Source organism: Patiria miniata, unplaced genomic scaffold, assembly GCF_015706575.1.
Source record: "Patiria miniata isolate m_02_andy unplaced genomic scaffold, ASM1570657v1 HiC_scaffold_7, whole genome shotgun sequence".
Classification (NCBI taxonomy): Eukaryota; Metazoa; Echinodermata; class Asteroidea; order Valvatida; family Asterinidae; genus Patiria; species Patiria miniata.
In genome coordinates, this window is record NW_024037074.1 from 9,158,749 (window position 1) to 9,179,500 (window position 20,752).

A 20,752-nucleotide genomic window follows, 5' to 3' on the forward strand; every position below is an offset into this window, starting at 1 on the left:
TTTTGGCCAAAAAATGAAATTATTTCAAACTTGCAGGAATGATGCCCAAGGGACCCTAGAACACAGTACAATGCGATTTGTGGACGGATGGACTTTGCAAAGGAATTTCTGCATTGTTTTGAAAAAAGTCAATTTTTGACCAAATTTCATCAAAAAAGTAAGGCTAACCCCTTGCACTTTCTTCAATTTTGGCCAAAAAATGAAATTGTTTCAAACTTGCAGGAATGATACCTAAGGGACCCTAGAACACATAACAATGAGATCTGTGAACGGATGGACTTTGCAAAGGAATTTCTGCATTGTTTGGAGAAAAGTCAATTTTTGACCAAATTTCATCAAAAAAGTAAGGCTAACCCCTTGCTCTTTTTCCAGTTTTGGCCAAAAAAATGAAATTGCTTCAAAATTGCAAAAAAGATTCCCAAGGGACCCTAGAACACATTCCAATGTGATTTGTGGACGGATGGACCTTTCAAAGGAATTTCTGCATTGTTTTGAAAAAAGTCAATTTTTGACCAAATTTCATTAAAATAGTAAGGCTAACCCCTTGCTCTTTTTCAATTTTGGCCAAAAAATGAAATTGCTTCAAAATTGCAAAAAAGATGTCTAAGGGACCCTAGAACACATTCCAATGTGATTTGTGGACGGATGGACCTTTCAAGGGAATTTATGCATTGTTTTGAAAAAAGTCAATTTTTGACCAAATTTCATCAAAGAAGTAAGGCTAACCCCTTGCACTTTCTTCAATTTTGGCCAAAAAAATGAAATTGTTTTAAACTTGCAGGAACGATACCTAAGGGACCCTAGAACACATACCAATGAGATTTGTGGACGGATGGACTTTGCAAAGGAATTTCTGCATTGTTTTGAAAAAAGTCAATTTGTGACCAAATTTCATTAAAAAAGTAAGGCTAACCCCTTGCTCTTTTTCCAGTTTTGGCCAAAAAAATGAAATTGCTTCAAAATTGCAAAAAAGATTCCCAAGGGACCCTAGAACACATTCCAATGTGATTTGTGGACGGATGGACCTTTCAAAGGAATTTCTGCATTGTTTTGAAAAAAGTCAATTTTTGACCAAATTTCATTAAAAAAGTAAGGCTAACCCCTTGCTCTTTTTCCAGTTTTGACCAAAAAAATGAAATTGCTTCAAAATTGCAAACAAGATGCCCAAGGGACCCTAGAACACATTCCAATGTGATTTGTGGACGGATGGACTTTGCAAAGGAATTTCTGCATTGTTTGGAGAAAAGTAAATTTTTGAGTAAATTTCATCAAAAAAGTAAGGCTAACCCCTTGCATTTTTTCAATTTTGGCAAAAAAATGAAATTGCTTCAAACTTGCAGGAAAGATGCCTTAGGGACCCTAGAACACTTACAATGTGATTTGTGGACGGATGAACTTTTCAAAGGAATTTCCGCATTGTTTGGAAAAAAGTCAATTTATGAAACAATTTCATTAAAAAAGGCCAAAAAATGAAACTGCTTCAAACTTGCAGGAAAGATGCCTAAGGGACACTAGAACACATTCCAATGTGATTTGTGGGCAGATGGACTTTTCAAAGGAATATATGCATTGTTTGGAGAAAAGTCAATTTTTGACCAAATGGTGTCCCCTGTCCTCATCTCAATATCAAAAACAGACAATTTGAATATGCAAACCATCAAAATGAACAGACCGGACACAGTATTGACAGTAGAGTGGAGATGGGTTTATCAAAATATACAGGATCTATGTGAATCTAACAATTGTAACGAAAACATCTAAGACGTAAATCCCTTCTGTTCCTTGACAATTTGGGGGGTTTTCCATTCAAATTATTGCTTATTTTCCCTTCCATCTGTCTGCACTTTTTCAGCAAAAACTATTTTTCAGCATCCATTCATATCAGAGAATTATGCACATCGGAGTGTTGACATCCATTTCATACAAACTTAACATGACTGTAGGTTTATACAACCAAAAATCTTGATACATGTTACCTAAACTTTCCTTTTTAGATCTAAAAAAAAATGCAGCTGCATCATGCATTAACTAAAATCAAGCCTTTTTGATTAAGTAATAAACAGCATAAATTCATGACACTCAGGAATGGGAAAGCAAGGTTTGATGTTTACACCTTGTCTTCAAGGTGTGTAGGATCATTTGTTTTTCATGCAATTTGTTCGTTTCCCAAAAAAAAAACCTGCTCAGAATCTAAAGAATGTTTGAAACCAAACCTGTTGATGTTTCAACTCGGCTATTTACCACTAGAAAACTGAAAAACTATGCACGACCTTTTGTTTACACACAAAAAAGACATTGTCAATAGAACTCTTTCTTCCAAAACTCGGTCAATTGACAGATCATTGGAAATCACCTATTTTTTTCTTGATTTCTTCTAAATGACAGCAAGCCAGACAGAATAATTTCCCTGGGTGTGTACAATCTTTAATCCTAGTAAGTTTTTGATAATAAATTTGGTAGCTACTTTGGGGATTAATGCAAATGTGTCTATATGCCTTTAGAGGGTACTGATATACATGTACAATGTAGTAAACTAAAGGGTTTTTTTTCCTTTCAAAGTAACTCAGTTTTAGAGAGTAAATCCCATCTGACTTGATAGAGCCCTCTTGTGACATGAAATCAAATCCATTGCTGTACATGTAACTCATCAATTTAAAGAGCAATTAACTTAGCACTTTTGTTTAATTCAACATTAATTCTGAATAAAACAAGTCAGGTGTGTTTACAAACACAAATGCCCCGCAACGGTGACAGTTCCCATGACATAACACCACTCTTTTAACATCAACTTACATGTACCTTGGTCACATGGAACATTCATTGACAGCATTAGTGTCTTCTGTAGGTTTTATATGAATTAATCCCTAATCCCTATAATCTCAGAATAAATACATGATTTCTATTGTTTTAGCCACTGTGAACTTGACCCTCGACCTTTTGGCCCCAAATTCAATAGGCTTCTTAGGATTACCAAGAACAATCCACAAACCAAATTTGAAGTTCATATGTTAAGTATTTCTCAAGTTATCGCGCTGACAAGATTTCTATTGTTTTAGCCACTGTGAACTTGACCCTTGACCTTTTGGCCCCAAATGCAATAGGCTTCTTAGGATTGCCAAGAACAATCCACAAACCAAATTTGAAGTTCACATGTAAAGTATTTCTCAAGTTATCGCGCTGACAAGATTTCTATTGTTTTAGCCACTGTGAACTTGACCTTAGGCCTTTTGGCCCCAAATGCAAAAGGCCTCTTAGGATTACCAAGAACAATCCACAAACCAAATTTGAAGTTCATATGTTAAGTATTTCTCAAGTTATCGCGCTGACAAGATTTGTCCGGACACACACACACACCCACCCATACTTGTTTCACATGACTAGTGTGGACTTTCCATTGCTTTCGTGTAGTTAAGAAAAACCAGTGAAAAAACTCATTTTTCTCAAACTGTGAAAACTCTTTCAACCCAATTTTTTTTCTATGATTCCCTTTAGTGTTTCTCTTCATTCTGCTACAGATAAACCTAACCCAAAAATGCCTCTAAACCTGTTTTCCAGAAATGGGGAAACACTGTGTGGACGTGGGGTAAGTCCACACAACGTCGGTGCTACCTACATTATGTGGACTTCTTTTGTTCGGAAGTCCACACTGCGTATGTAAGACAAACTCACCCATACACACCCACCCACACACCCACCCACACACCCACCCACGGAAGGACAAGGCGGAAACAGTATGCCCCTTCGGCTTCGCCGCGGGGCATAAAAATAAAGATTATGGAAAAATTGCGGGCAGCATAGGATATACCTGTACATTACTTCATGCACGGATCCTCTACACAAGGATTAACGACTTCCCCAAATTTCTGGTTAGAGGCGTGATATGGCACTTGCGCTTTAAGCATGCGTGAGATTCAGCGCGTGACTGCAGTCTTTCAGTGGTCAAATTTCTGTCAGGACGCCAGCTGTCGGCAATCATGGCGCACGCGCATTGTTCTACATGTTCTATGCTTTGTTCCATGGGCGGATACGGCATATCACACATTTAGACCGTACATTTTATACACAAGCTGAGATGAGTCGTTTATCCTTGTGTAGAGGATCCATGCTTCATGCAATCATGAATACTATGATTATAGGAAGCTCTTATTTCTAACTCTTATACAGGTTTGTTAGTATGTACACGGCTACATAATGCACACTGTGCATCTCATTGAAATATGTAAGCCGTGTCCGAATTATTTGGCTACGACTTGAATTTACACCATAGAGTCGTGTGTTCCTTTAAGCAGTAGCCAAATAATTCGGACACGGCTATATTGTTAATAATCACAACAAAATATCAAATCATGGTGGATAAAAAGCTTCGCATGCCATGACATTTAAGTCGTAATCGTCATGATCAAAATTAGTTTCGCTCCATTTTATGTATATTTTATTTTGTCCGATTATATGAAGTGATCTTGACACAATTCACTGTGTTATGAATTTGTCCGCGTTTCTTCAATTGAGCTAGACTGGGATATTGTTTAATTCTGATTTGTTTTAGGTGATGGCTGTAAAACGTTAGATATTCCAAAAGCACTTTTGGAGTGGTCAAAATGAAAAAGTTATGAATTTGGCTCAATTTCACCGAACAGAAAGCATGAAGAAACAAAAGAATTTTTTTTTCTATTCAAGTGTCATCACCCTTTGTTTATATTCCGATGTTTCATCCATGAAATTTCTACAACTAAGAAAAATAGATTCCAAATTGACCCCCCCAAAAATAATAATAATAATACTAAAAGTCAAATATCTACACATAGATTGGGGTAAAACAATGAATATTTTGTCAAATTTTGTTCTGATTTTGTTCACTCCCCTCAAGTAAAAAGGCACACATTTTCTTTTAAAATAAAATAAAATATAATCGTCCATTTGAGTAATTTTTGCACCAGAAAGAGTCTAAACAATCACCCAAATGATGAATCTAAAGATGATTAGACGTTTTCTTTGTTCCTACCGTAACCATGGTGATAATCATGTTGGGTTGCTATGACAATGTTTAGACCTCCATGCTAGGATACCTCCAGTCGGTGATTGGTTGGTGTGTTTGTTTGACTGATTGCGGTGATACCCAGCGTTGGATGTAGAGAGAACCGCCAGCCTTGTCATTGGTTCCTGGCAGAGGGAGACAAGAGACATATCTCACAAAATGTACAGCAAGACTCGGGTAGTAAATCTGGTCAATTGTGGTTAACGTTGATCAATGTTAATTTAAATGTGTCTCTGGGTGAGAACTGTTTGTTTTACCAAATAACGGTGGTCTGGTTATTTTTAAAAGAAAAATAACGACAAGTAACAAATGGAAATGATAAATATTCCACACCTTTCACACCTAATCCTCCTTTTGTGTTTCTTCTTTCAGCCCTGCATGTTTGTGTGCACCCCCATGTTAATGTATGTACCTCCATCATTTCTGTTTTAGCCTCTGAAGAAGAACTTGCTAAGTTCGCAACGTCAGGCCACATTAATTTTAAGATTTATATATTTCAGGTCCATCCAGTCAGTAAGCAGTTTGCAGCAGTTTTACTTTTTTTCAAATATTCAAACAATTAGACTGCACCGTATCTTCACTATTCTGTGATTACACAATTTATCTAATTTATTTTATTCCCTAAACTATCTCTTTAAGCCAAACTTATGCAGTATTACAGCAAAATGCTTATCAACGAAGCACAAGAGATGAATCTAATAAAGAAGGAGCTGTTTTACCTGACAATCTTCCTCCACCAAACGGCTGTTGTCCCACCACGGATCCAGTAGACTTGTCATTGATGTAGAAATTACCAGCAGAGTCTCGGAGCAGATTGGCCGTTTCTTCCGCCACTTCGCTGTAGCAAAAAATATGTTCATGAAATGTAATTTGGACAGTGTAACAGTCATACATTCAAATTGTCACTGATAATGGATAAGGAATGGAAAACAAATAGGTTGATTGAAGCAATTTGCAACAGGTACTTTTGCATCAGGGAGATATATCTTTGTTACCTTCAAGCAAAATTGAATCCTCGATCCTGATTGGTCAATCCATGGCAACAACAGTGTGATATTATACATTTGTACATATTACAAAGTTCCATATCGCACTCTGCATATCACACGTTATTCATACTGCACACACATTTATTGGATAACCATTGTAAAGTTCCCGCACAGCTTGTCTGTTCCATCTTTACTGAGCATCTAGTTTGCTTGATGACAATTCGTTATTCCACTTGCACTCATGGAACACAGAAAATGTAGTACATCTGCGTCCCATGTACTACAAGGCCAGACACAATCACACAGACGCAGCACATTATCCCGTATCCCACTTGCCCTCGTGGGATAACTAATAACATTGGGTTTAGCCCTTTATCACTGTGTTGTATATATACTGTATACTCAGTCAACCAGCTAACCCTAACAAGCTCACTGGTCAGGTGGCTAAGACATCTGCACTAGTAATCAGGAGGTCCTGGGTTCAAGTCCATCCCAAGTCAGCTTGTAAATGGTTTTCTTGCAGGTTCCCATACAGCACTGAATGGACAGAGCTTATATTACAATAGTGAAGGGTGAAACCTGAAATTAAAAATATCTCGACATTTCATTACCTGTCTCTGGCAAAGATAGCACCTGTCAATCCGTACGGGGAGGTCTTATTGATCATTTCCACCGTCTCACTAAACATGTCATCAGGGTAGACATAGACCGTGACGACCGGACCAAAGATTTCTTCTCTCATTAACTTCTCGCTAGGATCGTTGGTTTCGTAGATAGTGGGCTCTATGAAGTAGCCTTTGCTGTAGAACAAAACAAAACAATTCCGCTAGTTTTATAGACTAATCTGGCTGCCACAATTAGACAGCACGGTGGTGGTAGTAGCGGGCACGTTGTGCATTTAAAAATATTAGATGGTATGCCAAAATTGGCAAGTTGTATTGGTTTAAGGAACATTAAAAGGAAATCTATGGCCTGCAAATGAACCACCTTGCGAACAGCTTAAATTTCCTTATTTTTCTCTGGATAAATATTCGGGAGAAACAGTTTACTTTTTTACATTTTATGGTACCCACCCAACCAGTGGATCACAGAACTTAGCACAGGATTAATTGCCTTAATTGTATCATTTAGATGGAATAAAACTCTGCAGTATGACATTTGAGCTAATAAATCGGCTCACTGTCTTTCATAGGGGTGCCATTTTCAACACATATATCAGCTCGCTGTACTAAAAAATGTTAAGTCACAAAAATACAACACAAGGTGAGCAGAATGCAATGTTATTGAAACAATTTGAGCAAGACTAAGATATCTACCTTTTGTCGCAGTTTCCACCAGCCAAGGTTGTGATACTGGGCGACGTCTTGGCGTAGTCTAGATATCCCTTGATCTTATCGAATGACTACAGGAAATAAAAAGAATCACACAGATATCATAAGTTTTGTCTCATTAGTGGACTGTTTCATATAATGAATCTCTCTCAAATGACATCACTGCCTAAAGATTGCCACGTGCATAGGCATTTTGGGAGTTGAATTTTCGAATATTCCAAAGATATACTTGTAAATGTTACTTTTTGGGAGAAGGCATTTTTAAGAGATGAAATTCCTTCTATAATTGTCCCGTAAAATATAATTGTAGTTCCAAAAAGTGAAATTCATAACTGGCTATAACGTCTAAATATCCTTAGAAACATTGTAAGCGTTCCTTACCGCAGCATCAATGACCGCAGAGAAGAACGTGGAGTAGTCATCAGGCTGAAAATATAAATAAAGTGAAGAAATCAAAAACTGTGATCTATCCAACCAATCCTGGAACAAGTCCATCTTTGGAGTTTTTAAAAGAAGTTTTAAGAAAGTGTTTAAATGCATATAGGACCATTAGCATTTATCCCAAAAGCAACCTACCAAATTATGATCAAAAAGCTTACTTGGATTTAAGATTGTACTGATACTAAATTATTCCATGTGGCTTGCTGTCATTTAGAAGAAATCAAGAAATGTAGGTGATTTCAACAATCAGTCAATTGACTGATTTCTGGAAATAAAGAGTGCTATGGACGAAGTCATGTTTCATGATCAAAAGGTTGTGCATGGTGTTTCACTGTTTTCTTGAAAATTGTAACATCCACTGAGCTGATACTTCCACAGCTTAGGTTTTGAATATTCTTCTTTGGATTTTGAGTATTGGAAACAAACAAAATGCACGAAAAGCAAATGATCCTATATGCCTGTCAATGTTCACGGGATATTGAGAAAAGAGCTCAATTGTTGATACTTACAGCACCAACTTTAATCTGTTTATGAATCTCCATCATTCCTTCTTTGATCTTTGGCCAGAGAGTCTCAGGAACATACATCCTGGAACATGCTGAACATTTCTGACCGCTAAACTCAAAGGCAGAACGGACGGTGCAGTTGACGACGGTGTCAATGTCCGCTGAGGGGTGGATTAAATGGTAGTTCTTCCCGCCACATTCTGTGGAATAAAATGAAAGCATTTCTCAACTCAACAGGTCAATGGAAGAGGAAATACATTTACAGATTAAGCATTGGGATATCGGAGATATCCAACAGCGGGGAATTATATTTGACTTTGTTTACTGCAGAGGGAAATCAATTTTTTTTTTTTTTGAATATTTTAGCAGGCTTTGCTTTTTTCATTTATGGGATTTTGTTGGACTCCCCAGATCAACCCTGACGAAAGGGATAAACAAATGATTTGTACATGGCATGGTAAGCCTTGATGTTATATGAGAAGATTTATAAGATGTTATCATCTCTCACCTCCGATGAGTCTTGGAAAGGTTTTGTAGTTGTCAAGGTTCTGACCAACTTGCTTCCACAAACGCTGGAAAGTCCTAGTAATAGAATGACAAGAATCATGACCTTATCAACAATGTATTTCGCTCTTCTACCTAACAAATAATTGGCCTTTTTAATAATTGATAATCATGCTCACCATAGGCAAAAGGTAAAGCACATGTTCAGCAGATAAAAGTGTAGTAGTAACCCTTCTTATTTGCTTGTTTTAAACTTTTATGTAAATTATGAGACTTCATCAAGTTAAAAACTTCCATACAGCTGCAACAGGGGCAGTGGTCTCACCAAGATATACATTCAGGTTTAGGACAAATTTAAAAAGGTGAACAAAAATAAAGGGTTGGGCAAAGTTAACATGTTTATTTTCCACGAGACATACAGTTTTTCCAGAGTGGTGCAATTTTTTTTCTAAATATTTCCAGCAAGTGCTGAGGGGAGGGGGCAGCACCTTTCAATATGCCTGGTAAGACTGCTCAACATAAGAAACTTGTAACATTGATACGAGTGTTTGGTTTCAAATGTTACTTTGTACTGCCGACGAAGGCTACAGCTGCCAGGTCATGTGATGCAGTAACGGTGTCACCAAACACTGTCGCTGGAGCAGGGATGAAGTTAATCACTCCGTCTGGTACCCCGGCTTCTCTCAGGATCTCAAAGACTTTGTAGCTGGAAAAACAACAGGCAGGACTGGGCTTCCAAACCACTGTATTACCCTGCAGATGACAAACAAATCAATCAGCGACTTCTTCAACATCATTGTATACAGGTGAGTCTGGTTAGCGTAGCGGTACTTTCCTGGCCTTCCACCGCCGTGACATGGGTTCGAATCCCGCCTGGGCCAATATATGGATTGGGTTTTCAGTCCCTGCCTGATTCCATAGGTTTCACCCAGAATATCCTTCCGGGTTTTCCTCCCACCTCTAAAACTGTAATTTCTTTTCGTTGTCTTCTCTCTACAGGTTTCTTCAGGCTGGCCAGTCACAGTGCCTAGGGTGCTTTTGAGGAATCCTTGGTTTCACTACCAGAAATGATTGATAAATAATAATAATAATAACAGCAAAGACCATCACTGTCTTGGATAATTCAGATATATACTGACCTCTGAAAGAGCATTTTGTAATTGCAATCACCAATATTCAATGCTTGCATCCATGAATAAGAGGGTTTTCATGTAGTTCGATATTTCTTTACACATGCACAAAAGATATTTCTGTGGCCTCTTTTCCAAACTTGGACATCTTTGTGCCATTGCCACTTCTGATTTTTATGGAATTGGTATCTAAATGTCAGCAAAACTTCCATCTACAAAATGAATTTTTATCTCAGTCACATTTTATGGACTTTTATCAAATAATTTAGTGACCTTGGGACAATTATATTTGGGTTGTCTTTTCAAAAATACACCGTATGTAGTTAATCTAGCTTTTCAACTCCTTTGGAATAAAACATTTAAAATGGACTAGACATAGTCCAGACATCCAATAAGTTGGAGACTTTTTAGTGGACTAGGTCAACTTCTCACCATCATAGCTGGAGTGCCAGCCAAGTTCCCTCCGATAGCTGTAAAGTTGAATGGTGAGATTGCAGCCACGAATCCCTCCAGACCACGATACAGCATTGTGTTACTACTCTCATCTGTACTGATAGGTTGAACGTTGGCCAGATCTAGAGCGTACTGGCCATGGAAGCGATAGAAATCAGCCAGCTCACAGACGACATCCAACTCAGCTTGGAAAGCTGTCTTGGCCTACAAATCAAGGAGGATAACCAGACTGCTTCATACTTCATGCAAGTGCAAATGTGAAGCATATTTGACATCACAAAACACTTGCAGAAAACAATTCACTGAGTTGAAATGTGTTCTTAGTGCAACTTGTTGCCAGTAAGTCACAAATTCACATTGGTATTTGCTATTGCAACAAGTGGGAACCAGTCTTTCTGAAAGTTTAGTCTTACAAATGCTTCCAAAGTACCCTGCATACTGTGCTTGAAACATTGTATTCATGCATTTTTTTTTTTTCAGAAGTAAACTGAACGTAAAGACAAATTGGAATTTGGGTATGAAAATTGGTTGTCAATACTGTTATTTAAGAACCCTTGTACCAAGAAACTTGTCTTAATTAAGATATTTGTTAACAAATAATGATGGAATAAAGTTAAAATGAACTTGTTAAATTTGTGACTTCCAACCTGTCCCAGCATGACAGCAGCCACAAGATCCGCTCGGTATTTATTGGAGATCAGATCAGCAGCCTTCAGGAAGATCTGAACTCTGTCCTCAAGAGGCTTTGCTTCCCAGTCGGACCTGACAGATAATGCTGCATTGATGGCTTTGTTGATCAACTCCTAGGTCAACAAATCAACAAAATGTCTGTCAGCTAATCAACTCCTCAACAAATGAGGAAAACAGTTATTGGCTGATCAACCTCGATGTCAACAATTAAAAAAAAAGGCTTATCAAATATCAGTTGATCCACTTCTCAGTTTAAGAAAAAAGGAAGAAATTATATATTAATTGATCGGTTCCTGATTCAACATCAAAACAACATGTAACATCACTGAGGTCCAGTATTTGAAAACACAGTAAATAAAGAGTTTAGGTGAAGCCAGTTTGTAACAACTAGAAACTCTGCTGCATACAAAACAGATGTTAAAAGAACAGAATACTTGACCATAGAATAGTTGAGCAAATGTAACAATTTGTACTCATAGGTGACGTAAGGTCACTGTTATGACCTTGAGGTCACTGTGGTGAGTAAGCACACTTCACCAAACAAACCTGAGCATTGACATTACCTTGTTTCCATAATGCACTGAGGCCAATTTATGGCTGTGGTCAAACGGCTGGAAATGGGAAAACACAAAAGAACAGTCAATAATATACAGTACACATGCACATGTAGCTACTACCATTTTGGCTGGAATATTGATGGAAAAGAGTATGCCAGAACCTTTGGCCCGTGGTAGAGGATACATGTACATGTCTCAGTGAAATACTTGAACTGTTTTAGCTGGTGTTTTTGTGACGTTGATACAGTATCAGAATATTTGGCCAGTAAAAATTGACTCAACGTTCTCCCCTTTTTCTCTGAGATCATGTATCCGGTTTACTGAAGTCACGTTTTGCATTCATGTAGTACTTTAAAACTGATTGATCAGTAAATGAGTAGTTGTTAAAATGTAATTTTTAAGTGATTACATTTTTTTATTTTTTTTACGATTTTCGTTGTAATTTTTGTTTTTTTTATTTTGTTTACAGGGCTTTTGTGTAACGCTGCTCACACCCTGTGTTCTATTAATTAAGGTACATTTGCCAATGCATCCTGGTCTCTGTGTGCCCGATTATTGATAGTGAAAAATTTGGCTCACAACTACACAACTATACAGATAGTTTCTTGTCGGATAATTTGAAAATGCTAGTTAATTATCAACAGAAACAGGTGTTTGGGTCACAGAACAAAAATGTAAACATATGGCTACACCGCGTATATAGAGCAAACAATTTGCATGCTTCCATCTATAAATGCATCAAAATGCAATGCATTATAGCCCAAAATTCAACAATATTGGAAGTCCAAAAAAGCAAACTAGATCTTCTTTGTACAAGATACACGTAGCACAGAATTATCGATTGTATTTAAAACAAGCTGGGTCATATTTTTATGCAATCCATTAACTGAATTTGTGAGTTTATTTGTACTACATCCTCAACGAATAAATGTTTAATTTATCTACAATTTTAATGTAACAACACCCTGCACTAGAGGAAACCATACATGTACCTATAAGTGTTAGTAACATACGTCAATGTGCACACTTTGTATTGACTTATTTGACCGCATGTACAGCATGTACAATGTAGCTCATCTGTAGGCCTACAAACTAAATAATTATGTATTGATAAAGTGAAATTTATCATAAACAACACATCATTTAAAGGATAATAAAATAATAATTGTTCAACTTCATATGATTAAATCATAGTTTGAAGTATGGTCAGTTCTTTTATATTGCACATACGTTACAGAGCATGGAATTTTTACCGCCAGGGTGAAACTTTTAAGCCATAATTTTAATAAGTGGACCCATTTATTTATGTTAGCGGTGATATTTTGTGACAGCAAACAAATTAAGGAAACTCTTCCCCAACACAATTGATACTACGGAGGATCCAAAAGAAACTGCTATCATTTCAGAAACCTTTACTTACAGCAACTTCAGTCCGGACATCATCGGTGAAGATATGTTCCCCACCAATAACACAAGGCACATCAAGAACTGTACTGCCCAGCCTATTCAGTGCCTACAAGAAGTTAACCAGAACAATTCAAAGAATTATGCAAATGTATTAGTTATTCCTGAGCTGAAAAAAAAATTAAAGTGTACAGCATCTGCATCATGTCTATCAGTTTGGCATGTAATTCTGATGCAAAAACATGTGTGCACAGCATACAGAACATGAAACTGGAACAAACTTCCCCTATAGTAACGTGAAAGGAATTTGCCAGGATATCGTGGATATGAACGGCAGGAAATGCTCGTGCTTTGATTCATACAAATGCCATGTGCATGATGCACATGGCACTGTAGCAAATTGCTATCTCCTAGGGCACATTCAAAACCAATCCCCATTTTCAATACTCATTTAGTTTGTACAGATGTTGTTTATTGTGCTTTTGAAATCCAGGTGTTCAAAACAAACCATTAAAGACCAGTGTGTACATTGTATATCATGAACCAAAACCACTACCCCATATGTTTTAATACCGTCCAGAATGCAGGGCAAGTTTCAGGGGCAATCATTCAGTTTTGGTCTGCATTCTCTGGAACAAAGGTAGCATGACACTTGTACAATGAATGATGCAATTACTTAAAGGGAATATACAACATTTGCAAACATCGAAAAACAAACCTACCAATTTTTTACGACATACCTTACTAGGATGTTGGTAAATTACAATCTAAATCATCCTGTAAAAATATGGCACCATGTGTGAAGTCATTTTCAAGATAAGTGGTATTTTGTATAAATTTCCAACGGTGGTCAGCCGACCACCGTGGCAAAAACCTAACTATTTTTCAACTACTGCTCCAAATTTACCAACAGTCCAAACTGTGTTTGCTATTGGTTACATGTTCATGAACGGGTGCAGGCCAGTTAGACTGGTTCCATTACCTTACAATTTTCCGGCATCTATAAATTAGTCCATTTCATCTTTAGTGAAGTCAGGGAACCAGACTACTTGAACATTTTTGTTTTTCTTGGTTTTTCCAGTTTTTTCTTACACAAAACTTCAAACATGTCAGTGTAACAATATTTGATCTGTTATACTAATCCCTCAAAATAGTCCATTTCTGAAAATTACAGCAAAAGCCAATAATGTACATTCCCTTTAATTAAGCTACAGATTGGAGTCAATGAAATTTACCTTTAGTTTAACATCAAACATTTCATTCTGAAATGATAAGGATGATTGGAAAAAGTGAGAAAATCCCATTGAAAGATAAAGAAGCAATGACTTGTGTAGGTTTGTAGATGGAGGCCTTACCTCTTCTGTTAGCTTTCTCTCTGGTGAATCTTTGGCGTATTGCTTGATTGGTTCATTCTGAGCTTTGAATGACAGACACCGCACACTGTATCAAACAAAACAAACTATTGCATTTGAACTCCTCGCACACTATGAATGTGAATGCTGTACATAGTTATAATATCCCATGTACATAATGCAAAATATGAAGCTTGTAGTATAGGCATTAATTTAATATGGGTTTCAGGGTGTGAGGTTTCAGTCCTACATCGTATATCAGCAGGATGTTTCTCAAATGAAAAAAAATACGTGCCTGCAACCGTATATCCCATAGTGGAGTTTCCTTGCAGTATGCTACAGATACAAAGGACAGTCATTGCAAAAATGATAAGACATGAATCTGGGACTGAGAAACTTTGCCAATTTTGTTAGGAAATAGGCCTACTTAGAAAATGTACTTGACTCTCCATACACTTTGTACATGTAGCTGTGCACAATTGCGGAAGTGGCATCAGGTTGCAACAATTTTTCTTTGCATTCTAATTACTTTTCCTTCCCAAAATATCAACAGAAAAAAATTCTTATCAACATTGACAATATCATGTTTATCATTGCCAATGCATTGCATTGGCATTCATGCACAAATTATACAAAATCTTATTTGGCAATCATGCCGAATTGGTAGCTTGAGTAACTCCAGCTGACATGCTCATATTCATAGCTAAAAATGTACTCAAGCTACCGCAATGGCATGTGCTTTTGTCAATGTTTGTAATGTCTGTAAATTAAAAAAATACACTGACCCAACCCATTGTAAATAGGGCACATGTAGCTTGAGTAACTCCAGCTTAACAAGCTCATCAGGAATTCACATGTTACATGTGAAGGAATTCACATGTTACATGTGAAGGAATTGACATGTTACATGTGAATTCCTGATGAGGTAGGCACAGGCTGATTGATATAAAATGAGGCTGGAAAGATTCCCATATCTGGCCATCACTTGTCACCCTGTGCACAAACCCTATGATCGAGACTGGTCTGAAAAATTCTAAGTAGGCCTAAGTGTTTTCGCAGTAAATACTTCAATATTTTCCCTGCTAAATTTCACTTTTTTACTAGCCTATTTTCACTTTCTGATGGCTGATAAAAAAAAGTGATAGGTCACTGAGGCAGGGGAAAAATTAGTGACTGTGATGGCCAAATTATGGGAATCTTTCCACAAGGCTCAGTCTGCGCCTTAAATCAAATGGCTATGTTATGGTATCAGAATATTTTTCCTGCAATGTCTATGCAACTTTTGCACTGTGTGCAAAGTACATGTGAAGAGTTCAGATGCAAAAACAGACAAATCCAAATTGGTCATTGTCTTTAAAAGATGTTTTTTTTGCTTTGCTCTCCAGGTTAAACCTATCAATTCCATATAGGGTAGTTCTGAATCCATCCAAGTCAAGTAAATATAGGACAAAATTTCAAAAATCTAAATTTATTCAAAAACATTGAAAACATGTTTTTTTTATTCTGTTTGGTGGCAAAAACAGACAAATCCACTTAGCAGGTTTTTTTTCAAAACCAGACAAATCCAAAATTTGTTTTAAAGTACATAAACATGTTAAAAATGGCAAGTATTGTGACTGTTGTTAAAGATTCAAGATAAATGAGTATTAATCAATCTACAAAGTTGGACCAACAATCATGCATACGACTGGATTGTCTTGGCCAAGATTCTCAACCAGCCTACATCGAGATTCCACCCTTCTCTTTTTCGGATTCGCTTCGGAAAAAAGGATGATTGTCAATCATACATTGAACAAAACCGCTAATCATGCCAGGACTTTGCTGGGCACTAAAACAAATAAATTTCATATTATAAAACAATCCAGGTATTGACTAGTGGTTTTTGTTCAGATTTCGGTTATTTTTCAGACCAGGAGGAATGGATGGGAATCACCGACTTCATGATTTGCGGGTGTGGACTCTGTTGCAATCCATTCAAACAAGAACATGTTTGGCCTAATGTCATCAACATTGTTGTGCTGTACTTTGCTGTGCCAGAGTGTGCGCATGTTTATGATGTACAGTCGACTCTTGTTAGTACAAACTCTGTTAATACAAAATTCTGGTTATAACAAACATAAGGCCTTGGTCCCGACTGTGCATTTATGTGCACAATGAATGGGACTGATGTTCCTCTTAAGACAAACTTCTGATATAACAAACAATTTGGCTAGGTCCGAACGAGTTTGTAATAACGAGACTCGACTGTAAATCGAGGACACACACGTGCATCATCAGTGAATCGAGGTCAAAAACCAAATCGAGTTGAAAAACGTGTACAAAACCAATTAGAGCTGTTGCGAAAAAGTTGATGTACAAACAAAGGAAAAGGGAAGAGGAACAAAAGAAAATCCTCGATTATTTTACACCATAAACAAACGTGAGCTGTATACTCCCCAGGGAGCTGAGATAGTGTTTGGAATGTTTCGTGGGTCCAATGACCAGGTAATAATATGAAGCGCTTTGATACTGTTGGTGATAAAGCGCTATATAAGCATCGATTATTATTATTATTAGAATATTCTATACCGCATTTCAAACTTTATAAAGACAGTGGAAAAGATTCATTATTTTGTTCACAATCCCAGCACTGAATCGAATGGATCGGTTTGATTACATTTCACTGGATCAGCAAAGTTTGTTTCAAGCAGTATACAAAATGATAGTTTGCTTGCTACCAGAGAAACAATTTGCTTTAAACCTAATGAACATCAAATTAATAAGGATTTGCCTTCCTGGCGAATATTATTAAAATCCTTAAATTCCGATAATTAACACTGTGTTCTCAGTGCTTTCGAGTGCAGTGATGAAAAAAATCACATGGCCATCACAAAAAACCCAATGACCATCAAATTTAAAATGGTTGTTTGATTACATTTGAGTCTCAGCAAGCAAACTATCATTCTGAGTTATTGACTGCTCAGTCCTCATCACTGCTCTCCTCAAGGTCCTGTTTGCCAATGTCATGCTGACCCACATCAGCGAAGGCATTGTTATAGAAGTCGCAGACATTGTCAGGAGCACCAATCTCATCAATAAGTTTGAGGACGTCACGTTTCTTGGCAGGCTTCACGCAGTTGACCATGAGAGTGTCGGCTGGCTTGAACTCTCCCCAATTCTTGCCCTTCTTGAGAATAACGTGCTCACAGAAGTCACCGCCATACACCTGCTTGAAGCCGACTTGATCCGAATTAATGCGTAGGACCTTGGCGTTACTGATCTTGAAGGATCGCTTGGACTTGCAATGGGCTTTTACTGCTGCCTTGAAATCGCGACACTTCCAGTCTTTACCGTACACGTGTACGTTACCATGTTTGGCTAGAATGGCAACGTAATCATCAGGAAGGAGAATCGTATTCTGTTTCCTGATGTCCTGCTCGATCCTCCCGAATGCCCGATCCGCTGGCAGAAAACTGTGGCCGCGGACAGGAAATGTGTATTCGATGCTCAGCTGCGGAAACTTCTGTTTTCGCATAGCAGCCAGCATCGCCAAAACATTGATGTTTTTGTTTTGGCCAAAGCAGGAGTCTGAAAACAAGCGCAACCTTTGATACCTTTTCAACTCATCCCCCACAACAGAAATGAAAAAGTGGTTTAAGGCTGAAGCCACCATGTTGCTGTCCTTGCGGTTCTGGCTTTCTAGCCAGACGTACAGATGAATGTCATCTTTTCCCTGTGGATTTCCTCGGCCGCAGTGATGAACGACACCAAAAACATAGAGATAGAGCTGCCGCGAATAGAAGGTTTGTCCGATTGGGGACTTTGGCAGTACTAGATTCTCCATGATGTCAAAACAAACGGTGAATGAATCCTCAACATTGTTTAAACTGTCATAGAATCTTCTCGCGCGACGCCTGTGAAGAATGTACATGGCCGTACAATCCCGTTTCTTTTCATCCGTGATGGATTGATCCTTCAGTTGCAGCTTGAACTTCAAGCATTCACTGCAGATGTCCACAGCGGGATGACCAAAGGCCAAGTTGAAATCATACACAAAAACACTGTAGTATAGTGCGTATGATACCTGTTCGTGATTCTGATCCTTGAACAGCTGGTGCATCCTCTTGACACTCAGGTCAGTTGGCAAGTATTTCCGGCCAGGTGTACCACGGCGAGCATAATGACTAGCACGACAGGTGAACGTTGTGATGTGGTCTTGAATTGCACGCTTCCTGGCAAGGTTCCTCTCCACATTTCGGGCACCTCCACGATTTTCTGGCCTCGAAATTCCATTATCGAACCAATATTTGGCAATGTTCGACAACCGATCTTTCTTGACACCTGAAACAATAGAATAAAAGGGCTAATAAGAAAAAAAAATGACAAGATTGGGGCATATAATAAAAAAAACACTAAGATGTGTGCTATCATTCCATTTGCAGTCTACTACCCACCATGGGGATAACCAATGAATTTTAGGGGGGGGGGGGGGCTCACACAAACGTGCGAGCTTCAGCGGGGGAGAAGGCTCCAGCAGATTTTTTTTTTAACTTATTTTAAGTTCATGACATACATTCTGAGCAACTCGCCAAGTCAATATAGAACAGTGAAATAGTTTTAAACAGCGCCCCCATCGACAAATGGTACCCCCCCCACCAATTTTATGCAGGCCAAGTGTCCGGAGAAAAAAAACGTGTCAACATTTCAGCACGGATGTGCAAGTGCCCTTTTCAAAAAAAAAATCCCCCCCCCCCCCCAATCAAAATGACCTTAATACAGCCTACGACACTGACTGGGGCCATTTCTATTTTAATTTTTTTTTAAAAATATTTATGAGATTTGTGACCAAGGGTACTATACTGGGTACTGATTTATAACATACTTACCGAAAATGCTCATGAATGAGGCCTTGCACAGTGGCACTTTCTCCTTGTTTACAGTCAAAGTGAAGTACTTTACTGAAACTTCCCTGGCATTCCTCCTGTCAACATCATCTACCTTGAGTCGCCTCCGCACACATTTATTGATATCCATGTGAGAAAGCAGGGTGGCATCCTGTTTAACTTTGTCTACAGTCGAGTAAAGCTGATTATGTGCATAGGTTAGATCTTCATTGGAGAGGGAAGTTGCCATGCACACGTTACGTACATTATGTGCACACGAAATGCTAGCGATTTTTCCATCACCACTATGACGCGATTTTTTTGCAATGGAGCGCACAGAATTGCGTGAATTGTTCCTCTTTTTACGCCCAATTGGCGAAAGCACCACTGCCTCATCCATATCATCAAAGTCCTCCATTATTATAGCCGAATTTTCGATGAAATATGCGGATATTTTAGCGTGAAGCGAGAGTGAACACCGCACTTACAGTGTGAACACGGGCGCCGCCATCATGGATCACCTGACTAAATTATGGTGCGCTGATTGGCTGAATGGAATTGTCGGCTTTTGCGAAAAACGTAGACTGGCGCATGTCGGTTTCTGAAACCAAACAAGGAATTGCAATGCATTTTACGTAGGGCATAACGGCATTTGCAACGAAACAGATTGGATGATCAGATAGAGGGCGCCACGGACTTTATAATGGTAGTCATGGTTTATTTTCAGATCGAATGGCGTTTGTCGGTTTTTGCGCATGAACTCTTCATGTGTAAACACACCATAAATCACGCGATAGAATCACCTGATTACCCCGTCAATTTCCAATGTGCACATGTACACGCAGCGCGGTGACGCGCGAAGTGAAGAGCGTAACAAAATTATCCAATTTTCTACGCAAAGAAAAGGCCATAAATAAATTGCATGCAATTCATGTAACTCACCCTTGGTATGCTCTCTGAAGAAACACCCTTGTTCTCAACATTTTGCTGTCTTTTGTTATGATGTGCAGACCTTCATTTACATGAATGAAATGATAAAGTGTCACGATACTCGCAAAAATCGACGGCAAATTCGACGCAAGCTTTAAAGTCTGATATCCTGTGTCCTCTATTGTCTTTTGAAACTCCTTATAACTCATCTGTAGAATACGACATAAATGGGCGCCTGCCTATTCTCGTAGCTGTGGTCGCACGAGGGCGCCCTTTGTGTGGGTGTATGTTTGCTGAATTTTAATCCATGGGGCCCTTTTTATAGCTCCGTGGTTAATTTGCAACATTTTTCGGTAAAGTTATAGTTGCTTATGTCCTTTAATTCTACTATCCTCGATAAGTTTGATGTCATACTCCTGTTTATTTACTTCAATTTCTTGGAAAGTGGTTCGTTTCGACGCGAGACTAATAATCTGAAGGCGTGGTAGGGGTGTGTCATCCCAACCAGCCAATGGCTGCTCAGTAAATTTATCTAATTAATTATTCACAAGCGGCAATACTGCAGTCT

General features: G+C 38.2%; 1 protein-coding gene across 1 annotated transcript; it reads right to left on the bottom strand.

Moving 5' to 3' along the window:
* Positions 1-4,841: 4,841 nt before the first annotated feature.
* LOC119744808 (delta-1-pyrroline-5-carboxylate dehydrogenase, mitochondrial-like) lies at positions 4,842-20,374 on the bottom strand. The gene is made up of 14 exons (XM_038220955.1): positions 20,197-20,374; positions 14,396-14,480; positions 13,057-13,149; positions 11,643-11,690; positions 11,037-11,192; positions 10,369-10,593; positions 9,372-9,559; positions 8,811-8,884; positions 8,306-8,502; positions 7,737-7,781; positions 7,341-7,426; positions 6,636-6,824; positions 5,755-5,873; positions 4,842-5,160 (listed from the first exon to the last, which is right to left on the bottom strand). The coding sequence occupies exons 1-14, from the start codon at positions 20,235-20,237 to the stop codon at positions 5,045-5,047; spliced, it is 1,662 nt and encodes a 553-aa protein (XP_038076883.1). The 5' UTR covers positions 20,238-20,374; the 3' UTR covers positions 4,842-5,044.
* Between the last annotated feature and the right edge of the window lie 378 nt (positions 20,375-20,752).